This window comes from Anser anser, assembly GCF_964211835.1.
Source record: "Anser anser genome assembly, chromosome: 12".
In the NCBI taxonomy this organism is placed as follows: domain Eukaryota; kingdom Metazoa; phylum Chordata; class Aves; order Anseriformes; family Anatidae; genus Anser; species Anser anser.
The window spans coordinates 17,678,797-17,701,727 of NC_139733.1; the positions used below are offsets into that span (position 1 = coordinate 17,678,797).

At 45.1% G+C, this 22,931-nt stretch overlaps 1 protein-coding gene across 6 annotated transcripts in view; it reads left to right on the forward strand.

Annotated features, from left to right (window-relative positions):
- SLC25A26 (solute carrier family 25 member 26) overlaps nucleotides 1-22,931 on the forward strand; it is an 89,444-nt gene that overhangs the window by 50,635 nt on the left and 15,878 nt on the right. For all 6 annotated transcript variants that reach the window (XR_014571336.1, XM_083795192.1, XM_083795191.1 and 3 more), the window contains 2 exons: nucleotides 11,054-11,098; nucleotides 22,086-22,155. Coding sequence is in view for 5 of the 6 variants with exons in the window: in XM_083795192.1 (XP_083651318.1) it covers nucleotides 11,054-11,098; nucleotides 22,086-22,155 (115 nt within the window). In the remaining variant the exon portion in view is untranslated. The remainder of the gene's footprint in view (nucleotides 1-11,053; nucleotides 11,099-22,085; nucleotides 22,156-22,931) is intronic.

A 22,931-nucleotide genomic window follows, 5' to 3' on the forward strand; every position in this document is an offset into this window, starting at 1 on the left:
ATGAATTAAAGCTGTGAGAACAGCGTTTCCCATCCCTTTCCCTCTGGAGGCCGCGCTGCAGTGGGCGTGCAGTTTGGCTTTCTCCTTTTGGTGTCAATGTTTTCTGCAGAAGTTGGGTTCTTAAAGGGCCCATGAGTGCAACAGATGCCGGGCTCAGACCTGCCGCCTGAGAGAGGAACGTGCTGGAACTGGTGGGATCTGATCCCGTCCCGGGGCCCAGGCTGTCACGCTGACTGCTTGCATTTGTCTGCTCCTTGCCGTGATGCTAAAACCTGGTGGAGGAAGCTGCAGTGGTGTCGTTACCTTTGCTTATCCCGTGTTTGGTGTTCGAGGTCACTTGGAGTTCTTTATTGTATATCTAGAGTGAGCCACAGAAAAGTTTAGACTATTTTCTTTGGCTTTTCTCTTCATTCACCACGTTGGTTACAACACCAAATTAGCAGAAAACTTTGTTTAGGCGTCAGTTCAACAAAACACTTTGGCCCAGCTCCAGCTCTGGAGGAGCTTTGAGATTAATGGGAGGTTGGGAGCGTAAGGAAGAGTGAGGAGTGTAAAAACTTGTTTGGGTCTGGCCTTCAGTGTTTTTAAAGCAAAATGTTGTTCGCTATTCAGCAGTAGTTAAAATTAAGCATGTGCTTAAGTGCTTTGCCAAGCTCGGAGGGGATGATTTACACTGGTGAAGTGGGAGCTTAATAGCGTCTACTTTGCTGATCGCAGCAATAACGGGAATTTCATAGAGCGAGGGTTCGCTGCTGTCGTGCTCTGTGCTCCGGTGTCGGGCTCAGGAGATGGCCCAGATCTGTAGCGGGGGGGTGTGAACGCCCTGCAGGGTGGGCACAGGAGGAAAAGGAGGGTTTGTGGGGGGTGTCTGTGGCGGTACAGCTGTGCCACTTATCCAGGGTGCACCCACCAAAGCACCCGTGCTCCTGCCGGCCCCTGTAGCCAGACACACTGCTCGTGTCCAGCCGGCTGCGTGAGACATCTTTGGGTGGTTTTACGACTCAGCCTTGTGGTTCCGAGGGACCCTCAAGGCAAACGGAAATAAGGTGGCCGCCTAAAGACAAGCAAACGAATTCGCCTGCATACGGCGAAAGCCTCTTCTCCGTAAACAAATTAAATCATTGAGAGTGATGCTTGAGAACGGTGTTTTATTTCCACGGGTCTCGTGGTGGCTGTGCCGAGTTGTGCGAGCAGGGTTAGGCTGCTTTGAGGGTGCCCGCGGAGGATTCTGTAGCAGCCCCTCCTCGCACGCTGCGTTTTGTTCACAGCCTAAAGCTTTTCCCCAGCCGCTGGCAGCAGGAAGGCGGGGGCTGCGGCAGCCTGACGGCTTGCCCAGGGGCCCCACGGCCGTGCACGGCTCTGCGTGTCCACACCTGGGCAGGCAGCGAGCTCCAGGAGGCCCCCGCGGTGCCGTCCGCAGCTGCTGGGCGAAGCGATGCTGCGGCAGGAGCCGAGCAGCTCTCCCCCTGCACCGGCACCGTGGTCTGCCGCGGCCGGGGGGCTTCTTGTTTAAATAGCCACGGGGCCAGCAGGGTTGGTTAGACTGACAGAAGGAATTATAGAGGGTAAAAAAAAATAAATAAAATGGGACCATCCTTGCTGTACTTGTACGTGCTTTGTCTAAGTACTCGCTTGGGTTTGATCGGGCGCCTGTTGGGGTTTTTCAGCTCACCTTAATGGTTCTTCTGTAAGGTGGAATCAGACTGAAGTTTGTGGAACTGCAGCTGCAGCTCAGGACAGCTCATGCCTTAGGACATAAATGCTAGAAGAAACCGCTGTCGTAAGGGTATTATATCGTAGGGGTATTAGGTACGTGTTTCAGTGCTTTGCAGAATTGATGGCTAGTGAGCTAACGCCGGCAGAGAACGCAGGTGGGGAACTCCTTCAAGGAGTTTGTGAAGCGCAGATCTTCAGCCCTACGGGTGCTGGCTGCCTGTGCAGGCTGCCCTTAGCTGCCCGCTCGCTCTGGCCTGCCGCAGCTTCCCGTTTCCTCTTCATTTCATTTCGTTGGCACCCGCTGGTGCTGCCCCAGCGACTGTCAGCACTTTGCAGGACAAGGCCGCCTCCTCCTTCACCGTGGTCCGCGGTGCACCAGCAGGCACAGGATAAAGCCTAGCCATGCCCCGTTTTGTGAGAGAGCCCCAACGTTTGGAACATGCCTACACACAAATGCGTAAGATAAATAAAATATCTTTACATGAGTAGCATTTCCTAAACAATATCAATCTGCATTTTTTCTCTCAGCCACATGATGGAGATAATGGTGTGAGATATATACGCGGTGCTGTGTGGGTCATACACTGCACGGAGAAGTTGTTCAAGGAGAGGGGTTGTTCTTCTCTAGGAGTTAGTCTTTGGTATAACAAATGGAATAATTTTCTCATACTTATCTATGGGTGTTTTGTTTATAGCAACGTGTTGTTACTCGTTTGGTTCTGTTCTTTTTTTTCCTTCTTTTTTACTTTTTTTTGTTTTCCTACAAAAATAGGCAGTACAGTTACCAGATCAAACACCAACGTTTGTATTTGGTAGAACAGTCAGAAGAATATGCTTAGCTTACATTGATTTTATTGGGACTTTAAGTTGTGTGGAGATGTTCACAGTTGGGGCTCAGATGTAGCTAGTAGCAGGGCTACCTCTTTCTGTACAAGCAGGGAAGTTGCAGCAGTTGCTGTTTAACAGGTTAGCAAGAGCACATCCCCGGCTCCTGGTGACACCACGAGTCTGACTCTGTGCATCCTGAGGATGCGGTGGCATCTGAACGTGCTGGTCCTTGTGCCGTGTACCAGAACCCTTGCATTGGCTCTCCTCTGCTCTCCAGCTTGAGCGTGAATCCTGATCCAAAGCCTATTGAAGCCACATGTACAAATTTCCCAGCAATTTGGATGACCTTTGGATCAGGCTTGTGTGCAGAGGAAGATGTGGGTTTTCCCATGGAGTTGCTTTCAGTGACATACCAAAATCTCCTGGTGAGAGACGTGTGTTTAATATATCAATAAAGAGCTTCTATGTTATATTTGTAATCACAATGTAGTAACAAGACATTTCTAACAAAACTGCTAGAGACTGAGATAGGTCCAGGGAGGGAGAAACACATGTTTCTTTCCAGCCTGTTAGTTCTTTGTAGCTGTTACTCTGAGGACAAGAGTTCCTCTGCTGATGTCAGTGCAATTACAGCTGCACTGTTGTCAAGTTTGTTTGATGGAATATTTGCTGGATGAAGCAATGCTCTCACCCCTCTCCCCAGATCCACCTGCCTTATGAATCAGACATGCTGCTGGTGTAATTCCCTGCCCAGGTCCTCGTATCTCACTCAAAATTCTCATGTGCAACTCCGTGATACTGAAAATCTGTCAGTCAGGGCATTCTGTAAGTAGTTTGTCTGGAATTAGGTTTTGTTATTTGTACTTGGAGGGTCTCGCTTGATAGTTGCCTTTTGTAAGACACTTTTGAAATTATATTTACATTAAAAATGTTACGTGTATGTAAAATATACATTAGCATACCTTCAGAGTTACGGCACCGACGTGTTCCACTGACAGCAGCACACAAGCATGCGTGTGTGTGCGCCCACGGATTTATGTAATAGCTTCTCCAAATGCTGGCGTTTTTCCTCAGAAGGCTTTTGCAGAAACGCTGTGCCCCATGCTCCAGAGCTCTGCTCGTACGTTTTTTTTTTCATGAGAACAAAGATTAGTCCTTCATGGTCCTAAACTCAATGCATGTGCATGACTTAAAGGCATTACCTACCAATAAATAGGAGATTAGCTGCGGCTTGTATATTTCCTGATCAGTTCAGGTTTTTTCAGATGGCTCATTGTTATCCTGTTTCCTTTAACGATGGGACACTTTAATGAGTTTGCCATCTGACATACATCTGCTTCCTGTTAAACAATACCTTCATTCTTCTAGAGCTGCTAAACTCATCTTTTGTCCTACAAGATTTTTATCTGCGCCTTGAAAGCAGCATGTACAAATTGATGCTAGCACACTCATTTGCTCGTGGTGGGTTGTGTTGTATGTTTTCAAGAAGGAACAGCAAAACGGGCATCTCCTTTAGTGCGGGTTTGTTGGAGGATGGGAGAATGTGGATATTATTTGTCTGTTCAGAGCCTGGTCAGTCCAGCTCTTGCAGAAGTCCGATAAGACCAACTTAGTGCCAGCATTATACAATTTCTAACAGTTATCCCATCTCCCCAGCAAAGCAAGGGGCTGGTGTGAAAGGGGTTTTGAAGGCTATTAATGTTGTTTCTTTGAGGAAGGAGCCTTCAATAGCTAGCTGATGGTCTGTCTCACGCGTGTGAAAAGTTAGTGCTCTGTGATCATCAGGCTCTTTTAAATCAATCCATCTTGCATTGAGTTTGTGCATCTGCCTCACTGCTTCCCTTTTTCCCATGTGCTGGGAACGTGCAGTTATGCCAGATCTCTGACTGTGTCTTCCTCCTTCCCTAATCAACATCGCCTCTCCAGAAAAGCTTTTTTTTTTTTGTATCATCAACCCTTTCTGTAGTGGAGGGAAAATTGGATAGCATTTTCCTTTTACAAAAACGTACCTACTCTTCTGTTTCTACATAATGCCCTTTTTGTGTTGCTGTTACAACAAGTGTGCAGTGCTGCTTAAAAGAAAACCCTGTTGTATGGGAAGTTCAGTCACACGGGTCCAAAAGACATCACGGATAAAGGCTTGCGACCAAATAAAGCAGCTCTATGGGGTGTATAATGTTTTGTCTCAGAAAGAATTTACTTCCAGGCATTCACATAGCCCAGGTACAAGTGGAAATATTTTGGTTTTAGAGCTAGAGGACCAGAGGAAGCAAGGTGCAAAGATTTATTTGAGGCTCAGTAGATGTTTAAATCAGAATAATGATTATAATTCAGGAATTTTGTATTTCTCCCCATTTAGAGCTCACAGCTCAGGCAGGGTTAATGTTATTTGCTTGAAAATGAGGGAATTGCAGATTAGCTCAGGTTACTGCTGATGCATCAGCTAAAACCTCTGTTAAAATGTCACTCTTGCCACTGTAGGGACTGGTGTTTCTAAATGCTGTTCCTTTGCTCCTGCCGGGGCTGCAGGGCCACACGTCCAGCGTGAAGAGTTGGCGTTGCAAATGGAGCTTGAGAGTTTTACCTCCGATGGCCCTGATTTCCCCTAGGGTCCCACCACTCTTTGGGTTTTGCAGTTTTATAGGAAGGCACCATATGTGGAAATCGCATTTCACTGCTTCTCGTTGAGAAATTCAGCCAAGAGAAGATCTCTAGTGGTTATTATACCCGTGTTGTCATTTGCTTGAAGACTTTTGTTTCTAATTGCATCAGTGTTTATTAACAGAGCCCTACGTCAGTTTTTTTAACATATAAACTTGTCCGTTCTTTCACCATGCTCACTCCTTTCATCTCTCAGAGCTGCAGGAACACGGCTGATGGCTCTGACAGCCTTTCATTCATGTTAGGATTACAAATTACTTTCATTAGGCTCCTTGTGGAGTCTGCAATTAATCAAGCAGGATTTGGGAGGCAGCATTCACTGAAGCTTTGCAAGAAGATCAGTTGACTTTGTCAACTTCAGGATAGCACAGAAGATGGCTCCGCCGAGCTCCTCCACATCTCCACCTGTAGGCAGTGCCGTGGAAAGCTGCAGGTCTTTATACCACACTATATATAACCATGTCTATTGCCGTGACCTCTGACATGACCGAGGGAGAGGCTTACCTCATTTCATGCTATCCGTTCAAATCCCATTATGAGGAAAGTGTATTTAGAGTTGGAACGCCAGTTTATCATAACCCAGATGTACCGGGCAAGCGTGGTAGGAATTTGAAGGGGACAAGATATTGAAGTAGATCTGCTGCAATTATTAACTGAAATATTTTGGTGTTAACTCCAGTGAGCAGACAGGGTTGTTCTGCTCTCCTGTAACTTGAACCTATTTGGGAAGAACCAATTTTTAAAAAAGAAGTTGATGTAAGAATAAACAAGGAATGTAGAAGGGACTTAAGAGAATGAAAGATTGATCTTCCGAAATGTGTAGTTTATGTATCCTTGGAAAATGTTTTATTTTTTCATTCTTAGACATGGGTTGTTGGGTTGATGGACTTTTCTTTGTAATTGCAGTGGGGAAGCCACAGTTTGGCACCTGCAGCTCAGGCGCTGTGGTGGAGTGCTCCTAATAAATCCAGGTTTTGACAATGATAGCATCTCTGTGAGCCTCATGAAAGTGCTCACCAGTGACAGATTAGGTGCAAGTCTGAGAAATACTCAGTGGTGACTGCAGAACACTCTTGAAATGAGCAGATGTTCTTGCCATTGGCCTTTATGATATGGGGACTGTCAAAATGCTCTTCAATAACCACTGGCTTTCCTCCCATCGCTGCTAATATAGGGAACTGGTATTGGTGAGAGCGTTTCTGGGACGGAGGTGCACATTCAGGGGCTTTGAGAAAGCCCTTACAAGGTGAGCCTGTTTCCTTCGCTGGCTGTTTATGCCAATCTCTCCTCCAGTATTTACTCTAACGTTTGTAAAAACAGATAGCTCTGGAGAGCAAGGCCCCGCTGAACTGGAGACAGCGAAAACCTGAATAAACAAACATGTGCCACAGATTAGTAAGAACATCTGTAGGTTTTATATTGTTTTGAGAACACATACCACATAGTTTTTCATTCCTTATGCTTTTCTAGTTTCTCCCTTTCTTTCTGTCTCTGTTTTCTTCTTCTTTTTAAATATATTGCTAGTAAAGGTTGGAGGTAGAAAGCACAGCTGGACTCTGCATGAAATGCCACTGTTTAATTTCTAGCTCGGAGGATGAGAAGAAGAGTAGTTTTATTGTATCCGAGAAGAGAATAAAGCCACATGCAAATTCCAGCCATGGACATCTGTTTCCTCTTTATGTGAAAGAATTCTCATATTTTGTAGGGAATCCCAGTTTTGAAGGGGCTGATGAGGTTTTTATTTTTTTTTTCTTTTCTCCCCCTCCCCCAGTTCTCCCTCCCACTCTCTTCTCATTGCCCATCCTTCAGCATGCTCTCCTTGTTCTCTGGCTGCTCTCTTTCCTTCTGGACAGTATCAGCTTGCAGTTTAGCGTCAGATACCGAAAGAGGGAATCTTGAATTACATAAAAATGGTGCGTTTTGGTTACAAAGATTATTGCCACTACCAGTTTTCAGTATTTATGCATCTCTATGGATGCTAGTTTTAAGCTCCTCCTTAAATTTCTCTTACTTACTTAAGCAGTATTTGGTAGGACTTCTTTTGCTCTGTGATAGATCTTCAGTACTTGCAGGCTGGTGGTTTTTTAGAAGTGGAGATCTCTGTTGCTCTAGCTGTGAAGTGTAACTCTTTCTACGAGTAATTTATTAAAAATATCTTTAAAAAAACCTGTATCAGAGGAATTGAGTGAAACTACAAGAAAGAATCTGCAACATTTATTACGTTGTTAGCTATCAAGTGCTAAGGAACACAGGGACCAGAGTAACTGACAATTTCACTAACCTATAAAACATTTTAGAATAATGATTTACAGCTGTTTGGGAGCTTTAAACTTTTTTTTTTCCCCTTTTGGTGTAAGATTTGACTCTGTTGAACAAACAGCACAGTTATATAACGTTAGGCCAGACATGAGAACTGGTACTCTCTGTCTATTTTATATTAACGTCGAATGAGAGGTTGGTGAAGCTCGCCAGGGTTTCATATTTGCTGGCAGAAAGTTAGCCACATGTGTGGACCACATTTTTATTGTTGCCTTAGCCTATTTCAGGCATAAATATCGCTGCCTGGCAGGGTGTGATTCTCTTCATTGCTGAAGAGCTTTTCTTTTTAAAAGCAAAAAGGAATCAAACGGAAAACGTTGTAAATGCTCGGATTGAGAAGCGTCTCAAAACGAGCGATTTTGTCACGTCTATCCTGGAGGAACAAGGGATGAAAGGCATCCGAAGGATTTTCGATTGCTGGATTCGCTCCCCTCGCAGAGATATTTCTTTTTGCATATATTAATCCTGCTTTTGGGTGTGGGCTGTTTAGTCTGGTTTCTTAGGGAAACAAGGCTTATGCAAACAGGGTGTATGCGCACACGAGCAGCAGCAGCGCGCGCGGCTCCTGCCTTCCTGCCTGCCCTTGGACGGGTTGGCCACAGAAATGGGGCAGAGAGAGAGGGACATCCATTTAACTTCCTTTAAGCTTCTTGAACATAGGCGTGCGAGGGGAGAAGAGAAGCGATGGGGGGTGGAGGGAAGGCTTGCCACACGAACCGAACCTGCAGTTGTGCTGGGGAATAGAGGTCGAGAGAAAAGTGATGGAGGTCGCAGGCACGGGGCGATCGCTGAAGCCGGCTTGTAAATGACTTGGCTTCAGAGAATCTGGTGACAAAAACCAAATCTGCGGGAAGCCAGGCTCCTCGGAGTTCCACTCCCCGTGAAATTGCTTGTGTGGGTTTTGTTTTTAAAGGAGGGTGTTGTCAAACAGGCTGGAATGGAGACTTTGTAAGGAGTGGAGAACATCTCCGGCTAGAGTCTTCTTGGTGCAGGCAGAGGTACCTCTGTCTTTGCTTGTGGTGCTTCTTCGCTCATTTTTTTCGAGTTTTCAAATTCCGTTGAAGTGTGATTTATGAATGATTAGTCCCCTATCCTGCCGGCAGTTTAGGAGGGAGCCCCGTGGCTGTGCGGATCCCACTGACCTACATCCGAAACCTTCCCAGGCATTTTGGAAGCCTGCAGCTTGTGGGGCGCACGGGGAGGTGAAACCGATAATCCCTGTCCAGTTCTGATTCCCACTGAGCAGGACACAAAAAGCAAACACCGCTGATGCCAGAAATCAAACAGCCGTCATGAACAACTCTCCTCTCTGACTGAAATGCTTCTAGCTAGCTCTGGAGATAAAAAGGGGGTTCTGTCAAAAGCTTCTCTTGTTGTCTTATTAACAGCTGCATAATTTTGCCGCTCGTTCTCAAGTATAAAAAAGCAAAACTTTGAGTCTGCCTTTGAAAGCTTGTTTTGTTTGGTGCACAGCTGAATATAGAGCATTTCCTTTTCTCTTTTTTAACAAATTTGAAGCAAATGTAGTGGGTATTGTTTCTCTTTTTTCTATTTTTTGGCCTAGATAATAGAATATTCTGTTGCTTTTCATTTCACATTGCAAGGAAATCATGCCATTTAACTCCAATTCAACAATGATGCAGCAGCATGCGGATATACATATATCTTCTCATAAATACATTACCACACATTACTGTCAAATAGCTGGACTTTTTCACCCAGTATTAAAAACAAAATTTAATTGCTCCACTAGAGTTTCAAGGCCCTGATAAATAAGAGCCATGTCTGACCTTTATTGTGGGGTTTTGAGCTGCCACCAGGGATATTGCTCATTGTTCAAGATGACAAACTTCCTCTGAGATTTCAGTTTGTCAGCTCAATGTACAGCAATGACATTGATTTCTTCTCACTGCCATTTCCTGCCTGAATAGATAACAAATTTTCTGTGGCAGGTGTCTGTCAAGCTTAGTTTTGCCTGGCAGATTAACTTAATAGACTCATTTATTAATCATTAGTTGCAACACAGCGAAGGAGACAATACTCTCTAACTCCTGTGTTGTTAGATAGGTGTACCATTTCAGATTCCTTTGTGAAGCTAGAATTTAGATTTAATAAGCCGTTCATTTCTCTGTAGTGAATGGTTTTAACCTGACATTGCTCATCTTACAAAGAGCAAAGATGTGTGTGTTAACTATGACGCATTTTGACTGTCTTCTACTTTTTATGGCGAAAGGTGTGTAAGTGCTTTCTGAGGCTAATAAAATGATGCACGAACTACAAAACCTGAAGAAGGGAGGAAACTAACTCAGCCTGCATCATGTTTGGGGAAGGAAGATGCACATAGGAGAAGAAATTAGATATTTGAAAGAAGGTTTGAAAGTGGGGCTGACTGGCTGTTGAAGCAGAGCAGGTACTGCACGAGCAGTGAGCAAGGGGCAAACCAGACTTGCAGCTAGAGCTGTAGGGCAGTTCTGGCATGAGCTGGTATTGTCATAGGGAGTTCTTCCTCTGAAAAGTCTTGAGATGGGCATCCTGGGCTGGAGATAGCAAAGGCAGAGTCAGTGCCAGAGATGGATGTTGAACAGGGCTTCTCAGGGTGGTGAGCAGGAGGAAGAGCCAGAAGAGCCCAGGTGGGAGACCGGAGGAGAAGGAAGCTATATGGAAATGCAAAACCTTGAAAAGTGATTTCTCCTGTTGCAAGGATTCAGTCTGATCGTGGAAAAAAACAACTTATTACATGTGTTGGCCCTCCACAGCCTACAGAACTGAGGAAGAAGGATGTTTGCTTGTTTCCTGTGTGTTGAGTTGGTTCACAAGACATTTATCAGGGCAAAATCTGTAACAGAGCTGGAAATGCACGGGCACTGCTGGGGACACATGGCAGAAGGAATGAGCTTAGGTAGGGGTACAGGGTATTGGACAGAAGAACCTCTTATGTCCACTGATGAGAAGGGAAACATCAAGCTTCTCCCTTTGGGCTTTGGTGGGCTTGCTACCTCTTCTCTACCTGCTTTTAGTTCTCAAGGGAGCGTGTTAATGTGAGATCACGGGGAGATGTTCAGAAAAGTTTCTCTCTGCAGCTGATACCCGACCTGCAAAGCCCCGGTTAGAGCACAGCTCTTTTCAGCTCGGCGTTTGTGAGAGTGTGTTACTGAAGATGGTTTTTTGACAGGCTGTGTTCCTGGCCTTGGGAGCGTGTTACTTGAACCATCCTTATGGCTTTCTTGGCTGAGCATCAAACCAAGAATGTCCCTGCACTAGATCATGCTGCTTATTGCTCTTCTAGGCCACCCTGGTAACAATACATTAACCTCTCAGCAGGGAATGTGATAAACAAAGTAAAACTGCTTTAGTGAAACCAGTCGTTTAATGGCAGCCTACATAAAGTGTCCTTAAAGATTTGCAAATGCAATAAGCTGCAGTTCACGGAGTGAACAATAACTGTTCCTAATTTAGCCAGTCAAGGAACACGCCAACCTAATTTGCTTTCATAACGTTATGTTGTTGTTTTTGTTTCCCACCTCTGCAGATTCCTTTCTCTCTGGTACAATTTCCCCTCTGGGAGGCCTTAAAGGTAAGTCCTCTTTAATGATACAAATATAAGTTATACAACTCACAAAGGCTATCCACGGCAACTTATTTAACTTGATTATCACAATTATGGGCGCATCCAAGAATCAATAAGCATATACCATCCTACCTGTGCATGTGAAGATCATTTGCTTGGATATTTGAAAAATAACAGGGAACACCTAACCATCAATATGTGGCATGCAGTCTACATTTTACTCCCTGGCATGCCAGGAGTCTTATTTGCTGCCCTAGCTGTTTTTGTTGTTTGCAGTAGAGTGGGAACTATCTGTGTTGTGTGATTTATTTTATTTTATTCTGTTTTTATTTTAACTGTTCTAGTGTTTCACTCTTCAAGGTAACAGGAAATTGCAAACGATACAGAGCAGACTGATGGAACCTGTTTCTGTGGACAGGGAGAAACTCTCAGTACATCACTGACACGCTATTTTGATTGGCTTGTATATACGTTATTTCAAAGGTCATTTAAAGAAGGTGTCAACTGGATGATATTTTAATAGTGCAGTCTTTCAGAACGATGCACTGTTCTCCCACCAGCTGCTTGCTTTGTTTATCGTGGAAAGTCACTGTGTATTTTTCTGAGCGCGGAGTTGAATTTGAAGTTGTGTAATTTCTCTATCCCTCTGGTTTTCCTTTAAATGGTGACACTGGTGTGGTCCTCACTGCAGAATGATGAGGGAAAGTCAGGGCTTTTCAGGTGCTTTGAGATCCTGGGTTGGAAACACAGAAAATTAGAGCAGATCATTAAAAGCATTGTAGCAAAATACAGCATTTATAAGAGGGGAGCTGGAAAGCGAGTCATGTTCTCCCTGATAAGGGTGCTGGACTGCCGAGAAAGCCTGGCACTGAGACCCGAAGTGGGAACGAGTACTGGGGAGGACAGGAGCTGGTGGTAGTCTTCTTTGCCCCTTGCTGCTTTGAATTAGGAAGGAGTGCCTATGGTCTCCTCAGTCTTTGTATGCTTGTCTGGGACCGCCGCTTGTATCTCGCTTTGTGTCAGTGGCTGGGGTGGTTCTGGGGGAAGAGCCCGCAGTGGGACCGTGAGCATTTAGAGGCCGCAGGGAGGCAAATTCAAGGGGAGTCCACAGGTAGGAGAAGCCTGAAATACATCAGGAGCTTTCATATAATAGAGCTGTAAGTTGCTGCGGGCTCTGCAGGTGCTCCATGAGCTCAGCCTGCTGCAGTGTCTGGGTATCATCCCCCTGCGCGGGGTAGCTTTGGCTGCCTTATTAGGAATCTGTTTTCCTGCCAGTGTCTAGGAACCGCTTTGTGTAAACTCGTCGGAGCGATGCTGGCATGACCTCCAGTTGTTAGTGCAGCAGGCTCAGCTGGGAGCTAGAGATGGCAGTACTTAAAGAGAAAAAGTGCAGCGTTCTCTCCAAAACCACATAAAACAGCGCCATAGTGGAGTTGTTTTCAGAACACAGTTGTTTTAACTAACATCCATGTAGCTGCAGCTCTAAAATGTATTGTTTAAATTTCAGGTTAAAGAAGACAGTTTGAATTTAGCTGGCTCCAGCAGTGAGTCCCTTAGGATGAGAGGCATCAGGTTTAATCTAAAGAGGTCGGTGCAGGTTTGAAAAGAAACAAAACTGGTTTAGTTTGTTCTTTGGACCGGTTGCAATATATTCTTCTGCCTGTGGAACCAAGAGCAGAAATCTGCAGAAATCAATCTTGCATGCTTCAGTCACTTTGGCTTAGCACACGGAGAGAGCTCAAGGTTTGTCACATCAAAGCCAGGCAGTGATGGCAGAAAACATACAGCTCTTTAAAAAAATTTACTGTGGCAGTAAAACAAAGGAGAAAAATCATGATGGCCCCAGCAGCTGGCAAGATGTGGCTGGTAGCATCAGTAGCAGCGTGATTCAGCGCAGGGCTTCTCATGGGTACTTTGAAGGGAGCACGAAGAGACAGGAATTAAGAAGCAATAATAGTGTAGAGGACAAGAGGTAAAAGGTGCAAAGCCTAAATATACCAGAGTTAAGTGAAGTTGTTGGTAACTTAATGTCTGAGGGACTTCTCTGCACTATATCAATGGGGTTACTTGAGAAAGTAAATGCGGGAGTAGCTTTGTATGCATGATGTGTGCGGATCATCCGCAGAACAAGTGGTGTGGCTGGGTGACTTTTAAAGCCATTAATACAAAATCACACAAACCGATGGATGATAGGCTCAGTCTTAGAATTCCCCAAACAAGCTAGTGACCATAAAAATGATGAAAATTCTCTTTCCTCTGTAAAGTCAGTGGAGCACATGGAAGAACAGTTTCCTTTTCCTTCACATATGTGCTGGCTAAGGCCAGCAGCAGGGTGTTAAGCTTAAAGAAGCTTAATGAAGGCTTTGTAGGCAGCAAATCAGGTGTTCCTGTATCCCATTTTCTCTATCTGCCTTGCTCTAGGCTGCTGTGGTTATTCTTTTTGCTTCCAGCTGGCTTTAGCCATGTAGTTTGCATGCACAGTTTTCTTGTGTCTGTGAATGTGGGCCAGCTGTCCGGTGTGAGAGTAAACTTGCGTGCCATGCACTGGTGTAAAGTAAGGTAGGAAAAGGACAGAGCGCTGTATGGGTCACTGAACCATCAGGCTGCTTACGCGGTTGGTGCTGACAAAGGGGTGTTGCAGAACGTAGCAGGAAATAGATGTTGCTTCAAATGCAGGTTTGTTCCCAGTTACCCAAGTGACCATACAAATCCAAAACAGTTAATAGACTCAGTTCTTACATCACAGTGCCTCAAGGAATAGCAGTAAAGACACAAACAATTTTCATTTAAAAACAAAAACAACAACTTCTATATATATATATATATATATATATATATATATATATATAAATATAGGTAGCATCCACTGCTATAAAACATGCTTAATGTCCTTTCCCTTCCCATTTCTTCATTTTTTCATATTTCTACTTAGGTACAGATTATTGATAAAAACCAAAGGGGGAGACGGAAACTGTACTATGATATGTCAGCTGTCGGGACAGACATTGTAATTCTCTGTTAGAGTGAACTGTGTAGTGCTGCTCTGTCTCGTTAGCCCAAGTCGTACAGCTAAAACGGTTTTAAAGTCTTAAAGTTCAGGAAAAGAAGGGGTGTTTCAAGTATCATTCACTCTGTGTTAACCCAGCCCTTGGAGGAACACCATGGCCAGTCACCACTGTAGCAGTTTGGTCAGATATAGGTTATTTTAGGGGGCATATTGCAGAAATACAGGGCACCTGTTTGTTTATTTTTCCAACAAAATAGGGTTTAAAACAAAAATACGAAATAGAGCACTGCTGGTTAGTTTTGAGTCGAGCAACATCTTGTCCAGGATGCCTGCTATTTATGGCTGAGTGGAAGTGATCAGCTCCCTAGGAGAACAATGCTGTGTGTAAGACAAACCCTTCTCAGGTGGAATGAGACTCAGTCCTCTTGGGTTTTATATTTCTGCACGTTGGCTGCACTTCAGAGCCACAAAGAACTGCGCCAGTGCAGCTGTAAATGAAGAATGCTCTCTTTATAGACCAAATGTATCGTACGTCTGAAGCAAAGGCTCTGGCAGTCGGTGAGGGAAGGAACAGGCGGGACAGGAGGACACAGGTCTCAAAAGAGTAGACTTGGAAAGTAAGGTTTTACTAGTTCGTTTGGTTGGTTTTTGTTTTAAGGAGGGAAAACAAACCCAGTATCCTGGCAATCTTTTGTCTTTTTCATCAGACACATCCAGTTCGGAGATGAGACACTTGCAGGTTGCTAAAACTTTGTAATGTCAGGGTCAGGCTGACCTGGCCCTGCCGAATGCTGCTCCTGCACAGGCAGCCTCTCCGGGAGGGCTGTCACAGATGGTGCTGCTCGGCTGCCCTGCGACCTGCGAGGCGAGATAAAAATCTCGCACTGACTGTGCTGAAGGTGGTGGTATGGCTTTTCTGGCGCTGGACGGAGCCAGGATTTCCCTTTTAGTCTCAGTGCTGGGCAAAACCCAATGCTCTCAGACTTTCTGCAGCTCTAGTGAACTCGCATGGTTTTTGTCACCGGCTTTAGCCATAAGGTAATTTTCTCAAATCTCTAAATCTCCCAAATTGACAGGTGTTTTACAAAGCCATGTATTTGGTTGCACCTTGAGAGGCAATAGCTGGAGAGAGGGAGCTGAGATGCATGGGCAGATCTCTCTTGTGGGATTTTTTAATGACTGCGCTGGCATGTGATAGCTGTGTAAGACCCTGAACAAGCAGAGGAATGCTTTGATGGCTTCAGGCAGAGAACTGTTTGCAGAGTACAGATGGGCACGTTTCCACCCTGTGAAATAAGCAGGACATGGCAATAAAGGGAACGGGGAGAGTCCAGCCGCTCTGAATCTGAGCAGTAGGAGGAGGGTGGTTGGGTCACAGCACTTGTGTTGTTCCTAAACTGCTTTCTGGGTGGAAAGAAGGCTTGGGACTGGGCTTGCATCTCCTGAGGTCCCTTGTTTTCTGTCCAGGTTCAGCTGTCACCCTAGGCACAAGGCACCTGTGTTGGGAGTCAGCAAAGCTTGGGAAATCTGGTGGACTGGACTATAGATTGGTGTGGGGGCACTGTTTCCCTTGGTTCCCTGCTCCAGAGAGCCTGAATTGTGGGGTCTGGTGTTCAGCAAAGGATGCGAACAAGTCTGGTGGCAAGGTGGGCTCAGCCCCGCTCAAAGCTGTCTGTGCAGACAGACCTTGGAGGAAGCCGTGCGAGGACTGCTCAGTGGGTTTTCTGTGAGGGCGAGGACTCTGATCATGGCTGAGCTCATTGCACCTGATTTTTAAAGTTACTAAGAATGAAAAGTTTACAGAACGCTTCTCCCCGGGCAGCTGGGGTCCTTGGCTGTAATACGTGTTTATAACTCCACCACTGAAAGAATAAACCACATGCTATTTCCCTCCTAAAATTTACAGTCAAATCTGTTGCCGTTTAACAGAATCAGTAGAAAACAGAGGAATGTAGCCAAAGTGGGCCTAAAATGGCTTTCCCGGCTCTATAGGAAGGTGACAACTTTCCTTTTTTTCCTGGAGGAGTAGCTGAGTGTTTCTTTTCTGCGGCGTTCAGCTGCATGTAGGTCAAGAGTAAATGAAACCCAGGCCCGGCTTTAAACCCATTTCCTTGCAGGCAGTGTAGTAAGTGTTCTACCATGCCTCGCTCCGTCTTTGACTAACGATCGGGCGGATTTAGGGATTAAGTCCTAATCGTTAAATAACGCTAACGTGTCTGCCATTTGCTTAGGTGCTGTATCAGGAAAACAGATTTCCACGGCAGCGTTTCAAGGCGTGATGTAACTTGCAGCCAATGCGGCGTGTGCATGCCATTAGCATAACGGCTGCATTTTTCTCACAAAAGAACAATATACCCAACAGCTGTTCAGCAAACAGCCCTCGCTTTATTAGTGGCACAATAAGTGTCATTCACACAGTCTTTAAGCACAGTAGCACAGTCGAAGGAATGCTATGCACCATCTGCACCGAAGAGAAAGAAACAAATGCAATCCTCACTTAGAGCACTGCAGACACGTTTGAGAAAGTCAGATGGCCTTGGATCATCAATGCAGCATTTAAAACATAGAAATAAAACAGGCTTGTGCAGTGTGTAGATACAGAGCCAGATTGTGATGCTCTTGGTCATGCCTAGACCACAAGTAGTTCTCTACAAGTCGGAGTTTGCCAGTGGTGTTTGGGGACATTTAGTAGAATGTAGAAACAATCGATGCGAAGGGCTCACCGTTTGACTCAGACACTTTGTTCTTGCTGAAGAATCTTAAAAAACCCTTAAAATTCTTCCATGTAACTTATTTACCCAAGCCTGCATGAAACCCACATTTACTAGCAGGTAGTAGCGGTGCATGTGCTGAAGGAAAGCTGGCCTAGCTTTGAAGTGATTTCTTAGAATTGCATTTTCCTTCCCAGCCACATAGATGGCCCTTTGTGCCATGGAAACTGAGTGTGGCTGGTATATTATGTTCTGCCTTGCCATGGGAACAGTGTTTCGAAGACATTTTATTTAAGCAGGCTTTTAGCACATCCATTTTGATTTACATCCAAATGGGTCGCAGACATCAATGCAGTATTATATGGGGAGAGAAAGGGAATGAAACGCTTTTAACATGAAAAATATGCTGTTGCGTGTAGGCCAACTTTTGTTCTCTTTCTCTCAATTTATCTAGGATTTGGGTGGGTTTAATTCTAGGGCCAAATTCAGCACTGGTGTGAGTGAGTACAACTCCATTAGTGTGAAAGGAGTCTCAACATTTATATCAACAGTTAACTTAGATCATCGAATTTTTCCCATGTTTGGGCTTGCATGTTTCCTGCGTGATTAATATACCCATGTACTGCACATGTGCTGCACATATGCGCATAAAAATTCACTGGGGATGGCATTTGTCTCTGCACTTTTTGATTTTACGTCTAGAAATTGCAATCTGCTTACGAATTTTTACTTCTCCTACAGTTAATGTGCCACGCATCTGTAAGGACCAGCCATGCAGAATGCCACATCGCAAATAAAACATCTAGTAGCAAAGGCGAGCGTGAATATGCTTTCCTTCCTCAGTCTGCAGGACTACACATAGGCACAAATCAATGTGATTAATTCCGAGAGATAACTTCCCCTTCTGTTATCATAAAGTTGAATACTCGTTGAACAGAGGGGTGCAAAGAAATACTACAGATGCGTATCATTGGAGTGAGTTGTAATATTTACTCAGCTGCAGGCCTCAAGTTTGGAGTATGCCATGAGGCCTGCTTGCCTCATAGTGTCTGAGGAATAGGGAGGCCAAGGCAGAGATGTCTCGATGTCTGCAGTGCCTCTTGCAGCATTTGGGATATTGTTCTGGTCATCAGGTTTGAGAGAGAGATGTAAGTGTTGTCCCGTCCCAGTATCACCATAGCTAGGGTGTCCTGAATATAGACCAAGACCCAACGGTGTTGCGAGCACGAAGCCTTTGAAGGCTGATCTTTGCCCCAAACTTTTACCACAAACATAAGGCAGAGATGACAGATGTGCCCAGGTAAGGAGTTCTGAGAGAGAGTAAAAAGTTATTGGCCATGTTGCGGCCAGGTGTCCTCAACACGCGAGCAGCCTTGTCAGTGCCACACGTTCGGGGGCACCATATAATTCCCCCTGTATTTAAAGGAGACGGTAAACTTTCTTTTTTTGATTTTTTTATTTTTTGGATTGAAAGGTCTTGGATATATCCTAAGAGGGACTTTTCCAATGTGTCTTCTGCCCAGCAAAACGGGGTGTTTGAGTGCTGTTGTATTCTCTATATCAAAAGAGCTAAATAATGTTTGTGGTGAGAAGCAGAGGGCATGAGCCTCTGAGACAGTATGTAATGGGATCATTAGGAAGAAACGTGAGGCATGGCTCACGTATAAAACCGGACCCTTCTCTGTAAACATTATCCCTGTGCATAACTGGAGATCTGCATTCAGGCTTCCCGCTGAGGCCGATCCCTCGAGGACACAGCCGCTGTATTGCTTTACATGGTGCGGCAATGCACAGGGAGATTTACATATATATCACAGAAACGTGTTTACAAAAAAATTAGCATGTGATTGAGCTGGGAAGCTGCAGAGGGCCCCAACTGTACGAGTTTCCATGTGCTTCAGCCAGAAGATTTATTTCCAATTTGTTATTCATAAGGGAAGAGCGAGAGATTGGGATGGGGTCCTTTGAAGTGGAAAACAAAGTCTTCTATTCAGCCTTCAGCTTAATAGAATACACATGACACAGGCTTGGCATGGCGGCCTGCTTTCATGTAATGTGCTCCATGTCATTTTGCTTTCCTAGGCTGTGAAAGCTAGTGGGAATGGGTATGGCCCTGGAAAAGCCTCGTTATCTCCTGCTGCCTTCTGCAGGAGAAGCGCAGTGTCGTCAGGTAGGAGCTGGCTGGTGGTGGCGAAACCAGGCCGACCAAGTCGTTGCAGTGTGTTGCTAGCAGTTCCCAGTTTGTGTTTCGTATTGGAAGAGCACGTATTGAAAAAGCAGCATAATATCAGGGCTTATGAGGGACTTGGGCAGGCTCTTCGGCCTCCTCGGAGGCCCTGACGAGGGAGCGGGGAGCCTGAGGCTGGCACCGCTCCGCTACGTGACGCAGGGCCGTGGCTTCGTCGCGCTGGTCAGGAGGCGACCGAAGGAAAGCTGTTCTGCGTTTGTGCACCATCCAGGATGGTGGGGAGCGAGCCAGGCAGTGCTGCAAATAACTAGCAATCCGTCAGCAGCCAGCGGTTTGGGGATAGGTGTGTTAGCCATGTATTTCTCCTCAGGAACGAGGCCAACAAGGCCCTGTTTCTGCGGTGATATTATTACCTGTATCCACAGCCTGTAATAGCGCTGTGCGTTGCCCTGTATTAGTGGTATCAACACGGTGCTCAGTGCAGCTCCAAGGCAAGTGTTTTTGAAGACGTTACCAGCCCAACTTACCGTAAAGCCCTGTCAATTAATGCTCTGTGGACTGAGAGAGAAAACATGCATGACCTTCAGCACGTCAGCTTGGCCCGCGGTGCGAGCGTGGTTAGAAAGAATTTGGACCAGAGACCTGCCAGGCCTCTTGGCCTCGTGACACTTGTTCCTTACGGCTTCCCTCTCTCTCCCTGCTTCTCTCTCGCTCTTCTGCATATTCAGGTTTGGAGCTCTGGGTGAATCACCGAAATCAGAGATGGAAAGAAATGCATGAAGTCATCTCGTCCTGCCCCTGCCAATGCAGGATTATTCCCCACAGTACAGTCTCGAGTGCCTTCTCCAGTCTATTTTTAAATGACTCAGAGGAGAGGGCTTTCCTCTCCTCCCTGGGGAGGCTGGCTCTGCTGTTCAATAGACCTCACTGTTGGGGAATTTTCTTCCTGTTCTCTAGCCTCAGATCTCCTTTTCCCTAATTTAATTGAACTGTTCCTGGCTCCACCCTTCTAAATAATTTTCCATGTTGCATGACTCTTGCAAATACCTATTGTCAATTTGCAGGCATAACGGATGGGAATTCAGCACAGTTTGCCTTGCTTGGCAGAGGCTCTTTGTACAGAACTGTACTGGGAAGCCAGGCTTTATCAAAAACTAGATTTCAGAAGCACATGCCAACAAATAAGAAAGACATTTTACAACTCTTTGGACAATACCATTGACACAAAACCCCATCATGACTGAGAACAGGCTAGGCTTCTAAATGTCTTTATTGATGTGCTTGTTTTCTGTTCGTCCTTCGACAGATCTTGCATAGTGTTTTTTGCCTAACAGAAGAAACTGTTTGGAGTTCTCAGGTTGAGTTATGGATGTGTGTGCGTTTGGAGAACATTTAATGAAAAAATACAGTAATTCTGTTTTTGTCAAGTGGCTGCAGCAGTTACATTTCTAAACCCTGACTTTCAATTTGAGGTTTCTTAAGTGCTTTTAGTGTTGGGAGAATGGGTTTTGAAGACGGGATTTATGCTTTGACAGTACCTAGACACTTTGGAGCAGAGCACCCTTTGTCTTAGGGGGGCATGTGTCCTTCATCCGGCAGGACTGACTTGCAAGAAATCTGTGTGTCCAAAGGGTGGAAGTTACTCCAGAAAAGCATCTCTTGGGTTTGAAGAATTATGAATCCCTTTTTATTTATTTATGAGATGAAAATCAGTTTCTGCTGTGGGTGACAGCAGAATAGGAACTCATACTGAAAACACCAGGAAGAAGAATGGCTAGCATTAAAGAGGCTGAAATCCCTTTAGTGCTTTCGTAAAGCAGAGCTGCAGCTATTTAGCTATGGCAGGATACCAAACAACATTGTGGCTGGCCATTGTTGCTTGAACAGTTTGATTTTTAAAACATTCAACTGAAATATAACCACCAGCCAAGTTGGAAGAAGCGAGTCACAAGGACAGCGTGTTAAATGAAGAGTCAGCAAATGAAGGAAAAGAGCTCTCGTGCCCCAGTGGAGTGTGGCTGTATTGCAGACCGGGAGCCTGAGAGCAGTATCTCAGCCTTCGAAGCTATCGGGTTGCTTTCAAGAAAGTTTTACAGTATAGGAGTAATACAGATTTAAAAAGAATGAGATAGCAGCACAGCTATAAAATAAAATTATTGATTTCTCTGTGGTAGGCCTCAAAGGGCCATGGATCCCATCCCTTCTTGCTAAGCTCTGTTTCTGACTTCATAAAACAGAAATCTCTCCTCCAAAGCATTTCAGGAGATGGAAAAAGGGTGATGAGGGGAGGGGAGGAGGAGAGAACAAAGTGACCGTAGCTGGCATCATGACAGATCTTCCCAGCAAGCTTTGGCCTTTGCTGCTGATCTCAATCAGAGCCATCAAACTGCATGTTTGACATGATTCCTAGTACTTGTGTTTTGGAAGACACTGTTCTTGGTGGTGCGCTTAAGTGATGCTGTGAGTTAAACGGATCGGAGCACGGTGTGTGGGAGCGGTGGCAAGGAGGAGGGTGTGTGGTCTCCAAAGACGCCAAGCGAAAAACAGACACACCTGCTTCCGAATGTAATGGGAGCGATAAGAGTAATTTCTTAATGATGGCTTCTTTGGGGAGTGCAAGGGGGGGGGGCTGGCTTACGAAAGGCAGGGGAACAAACGGGATTCGTGTCCAACTGGGCTGGGGGCTGCTCATCTCACACGGGGGTGTTTGGTACTGGGCCGACCTGATGCTGGTTCTCGCATGCTGCCCCTCTCGCTTAGTGTTTTGCTTTGCACCGTTTTATCTGCCAAAAAGAAAATAATTTCACAAAATATTTGCAAAGTTGCATGGCCACAGGCTTAAATACATACATATGAAATCCCTGAAAGCAATTTGCTTCAAGCCCTCCTCAGTTCCAGACATCTTTCTCACTCCATCTGCTTGTTCAAGTACACAAGTTCCTTGGGAAAAATCACTTATTACATCACTGAAAAATGCCACAAAAATAGCTTTTCACTTAAGTTCCCATCCTCGGAGTTAACTCACATGGGGATCAGATAGATTCAAATGTTTAATAACTTTTTATTTTCCTTTCTCTTTAAACACAGGATCTCTGGTCATGGAAGCAGGGTCACGTGGTGGATTCTTGGCAGTCAGCAGTCTGTGGAGCTTTTGCAGGTGCAAAGGATTATATGTTATACTGGGAAAGACTAAAGAAGAAAGGGAAAAATGTGCAAATCTATTAAGTATAGCAGAACAACATTCCTTTGTAATTCAAGTTTGTTTAGAAGAAAACGGATCCAGTTGTTGTTTGGAAGTAGGGAAGTCAGCAAAGGAAAAGGAAGAAAAAAAAAAAAGACTCAAACAGGGTGTCTGTTTGAAAGACAACCAATTTGTTTTTGACAAATTTCTGTTATTTAAAAATCAGGGGCCTGTCAGTCAGGCTTTGCGATTATTTCAAAGTTGATTTGTAAAATCCTCATCCAGGAGAAACTTTGCTTGGGTGCGGGTTTGTGCAGCTGTCTGCTCTGAGCAGCTCCCCAGGGCTCGAAGTGATTGCAGCGAGAGGCCATGATTCACCATTCATGTGACAGCTCTGACAGCCATGCAGATTAACTAGAGTCAGGAGAGCAGAGGCTAGCACTGCACAGCCTGGAGGCAAAAGCCTTCCACAGCAAAAAAACAGAGGACGAAACATCTGGGCAATCTCCAGACACTACAACAAGAATAAAGAGTGGCAGAACACAATACTGCACTATTTATTACCAAACAAGCCAAAAGTTAATTGAATTCTTCAGTAGGCTTCTTGCTTGATTTTAGCCTACTGTATTTTTTTCCAAAAAAAAAAGGGGGGGGGGGGGGGGAGCAATTAATGACTCATCAGTATAGCTGACAAGTTAAAGGGAGGAGAGACTCAACTGTCTTAACAGGGAAAACAGATTAGTAGTTAAGAG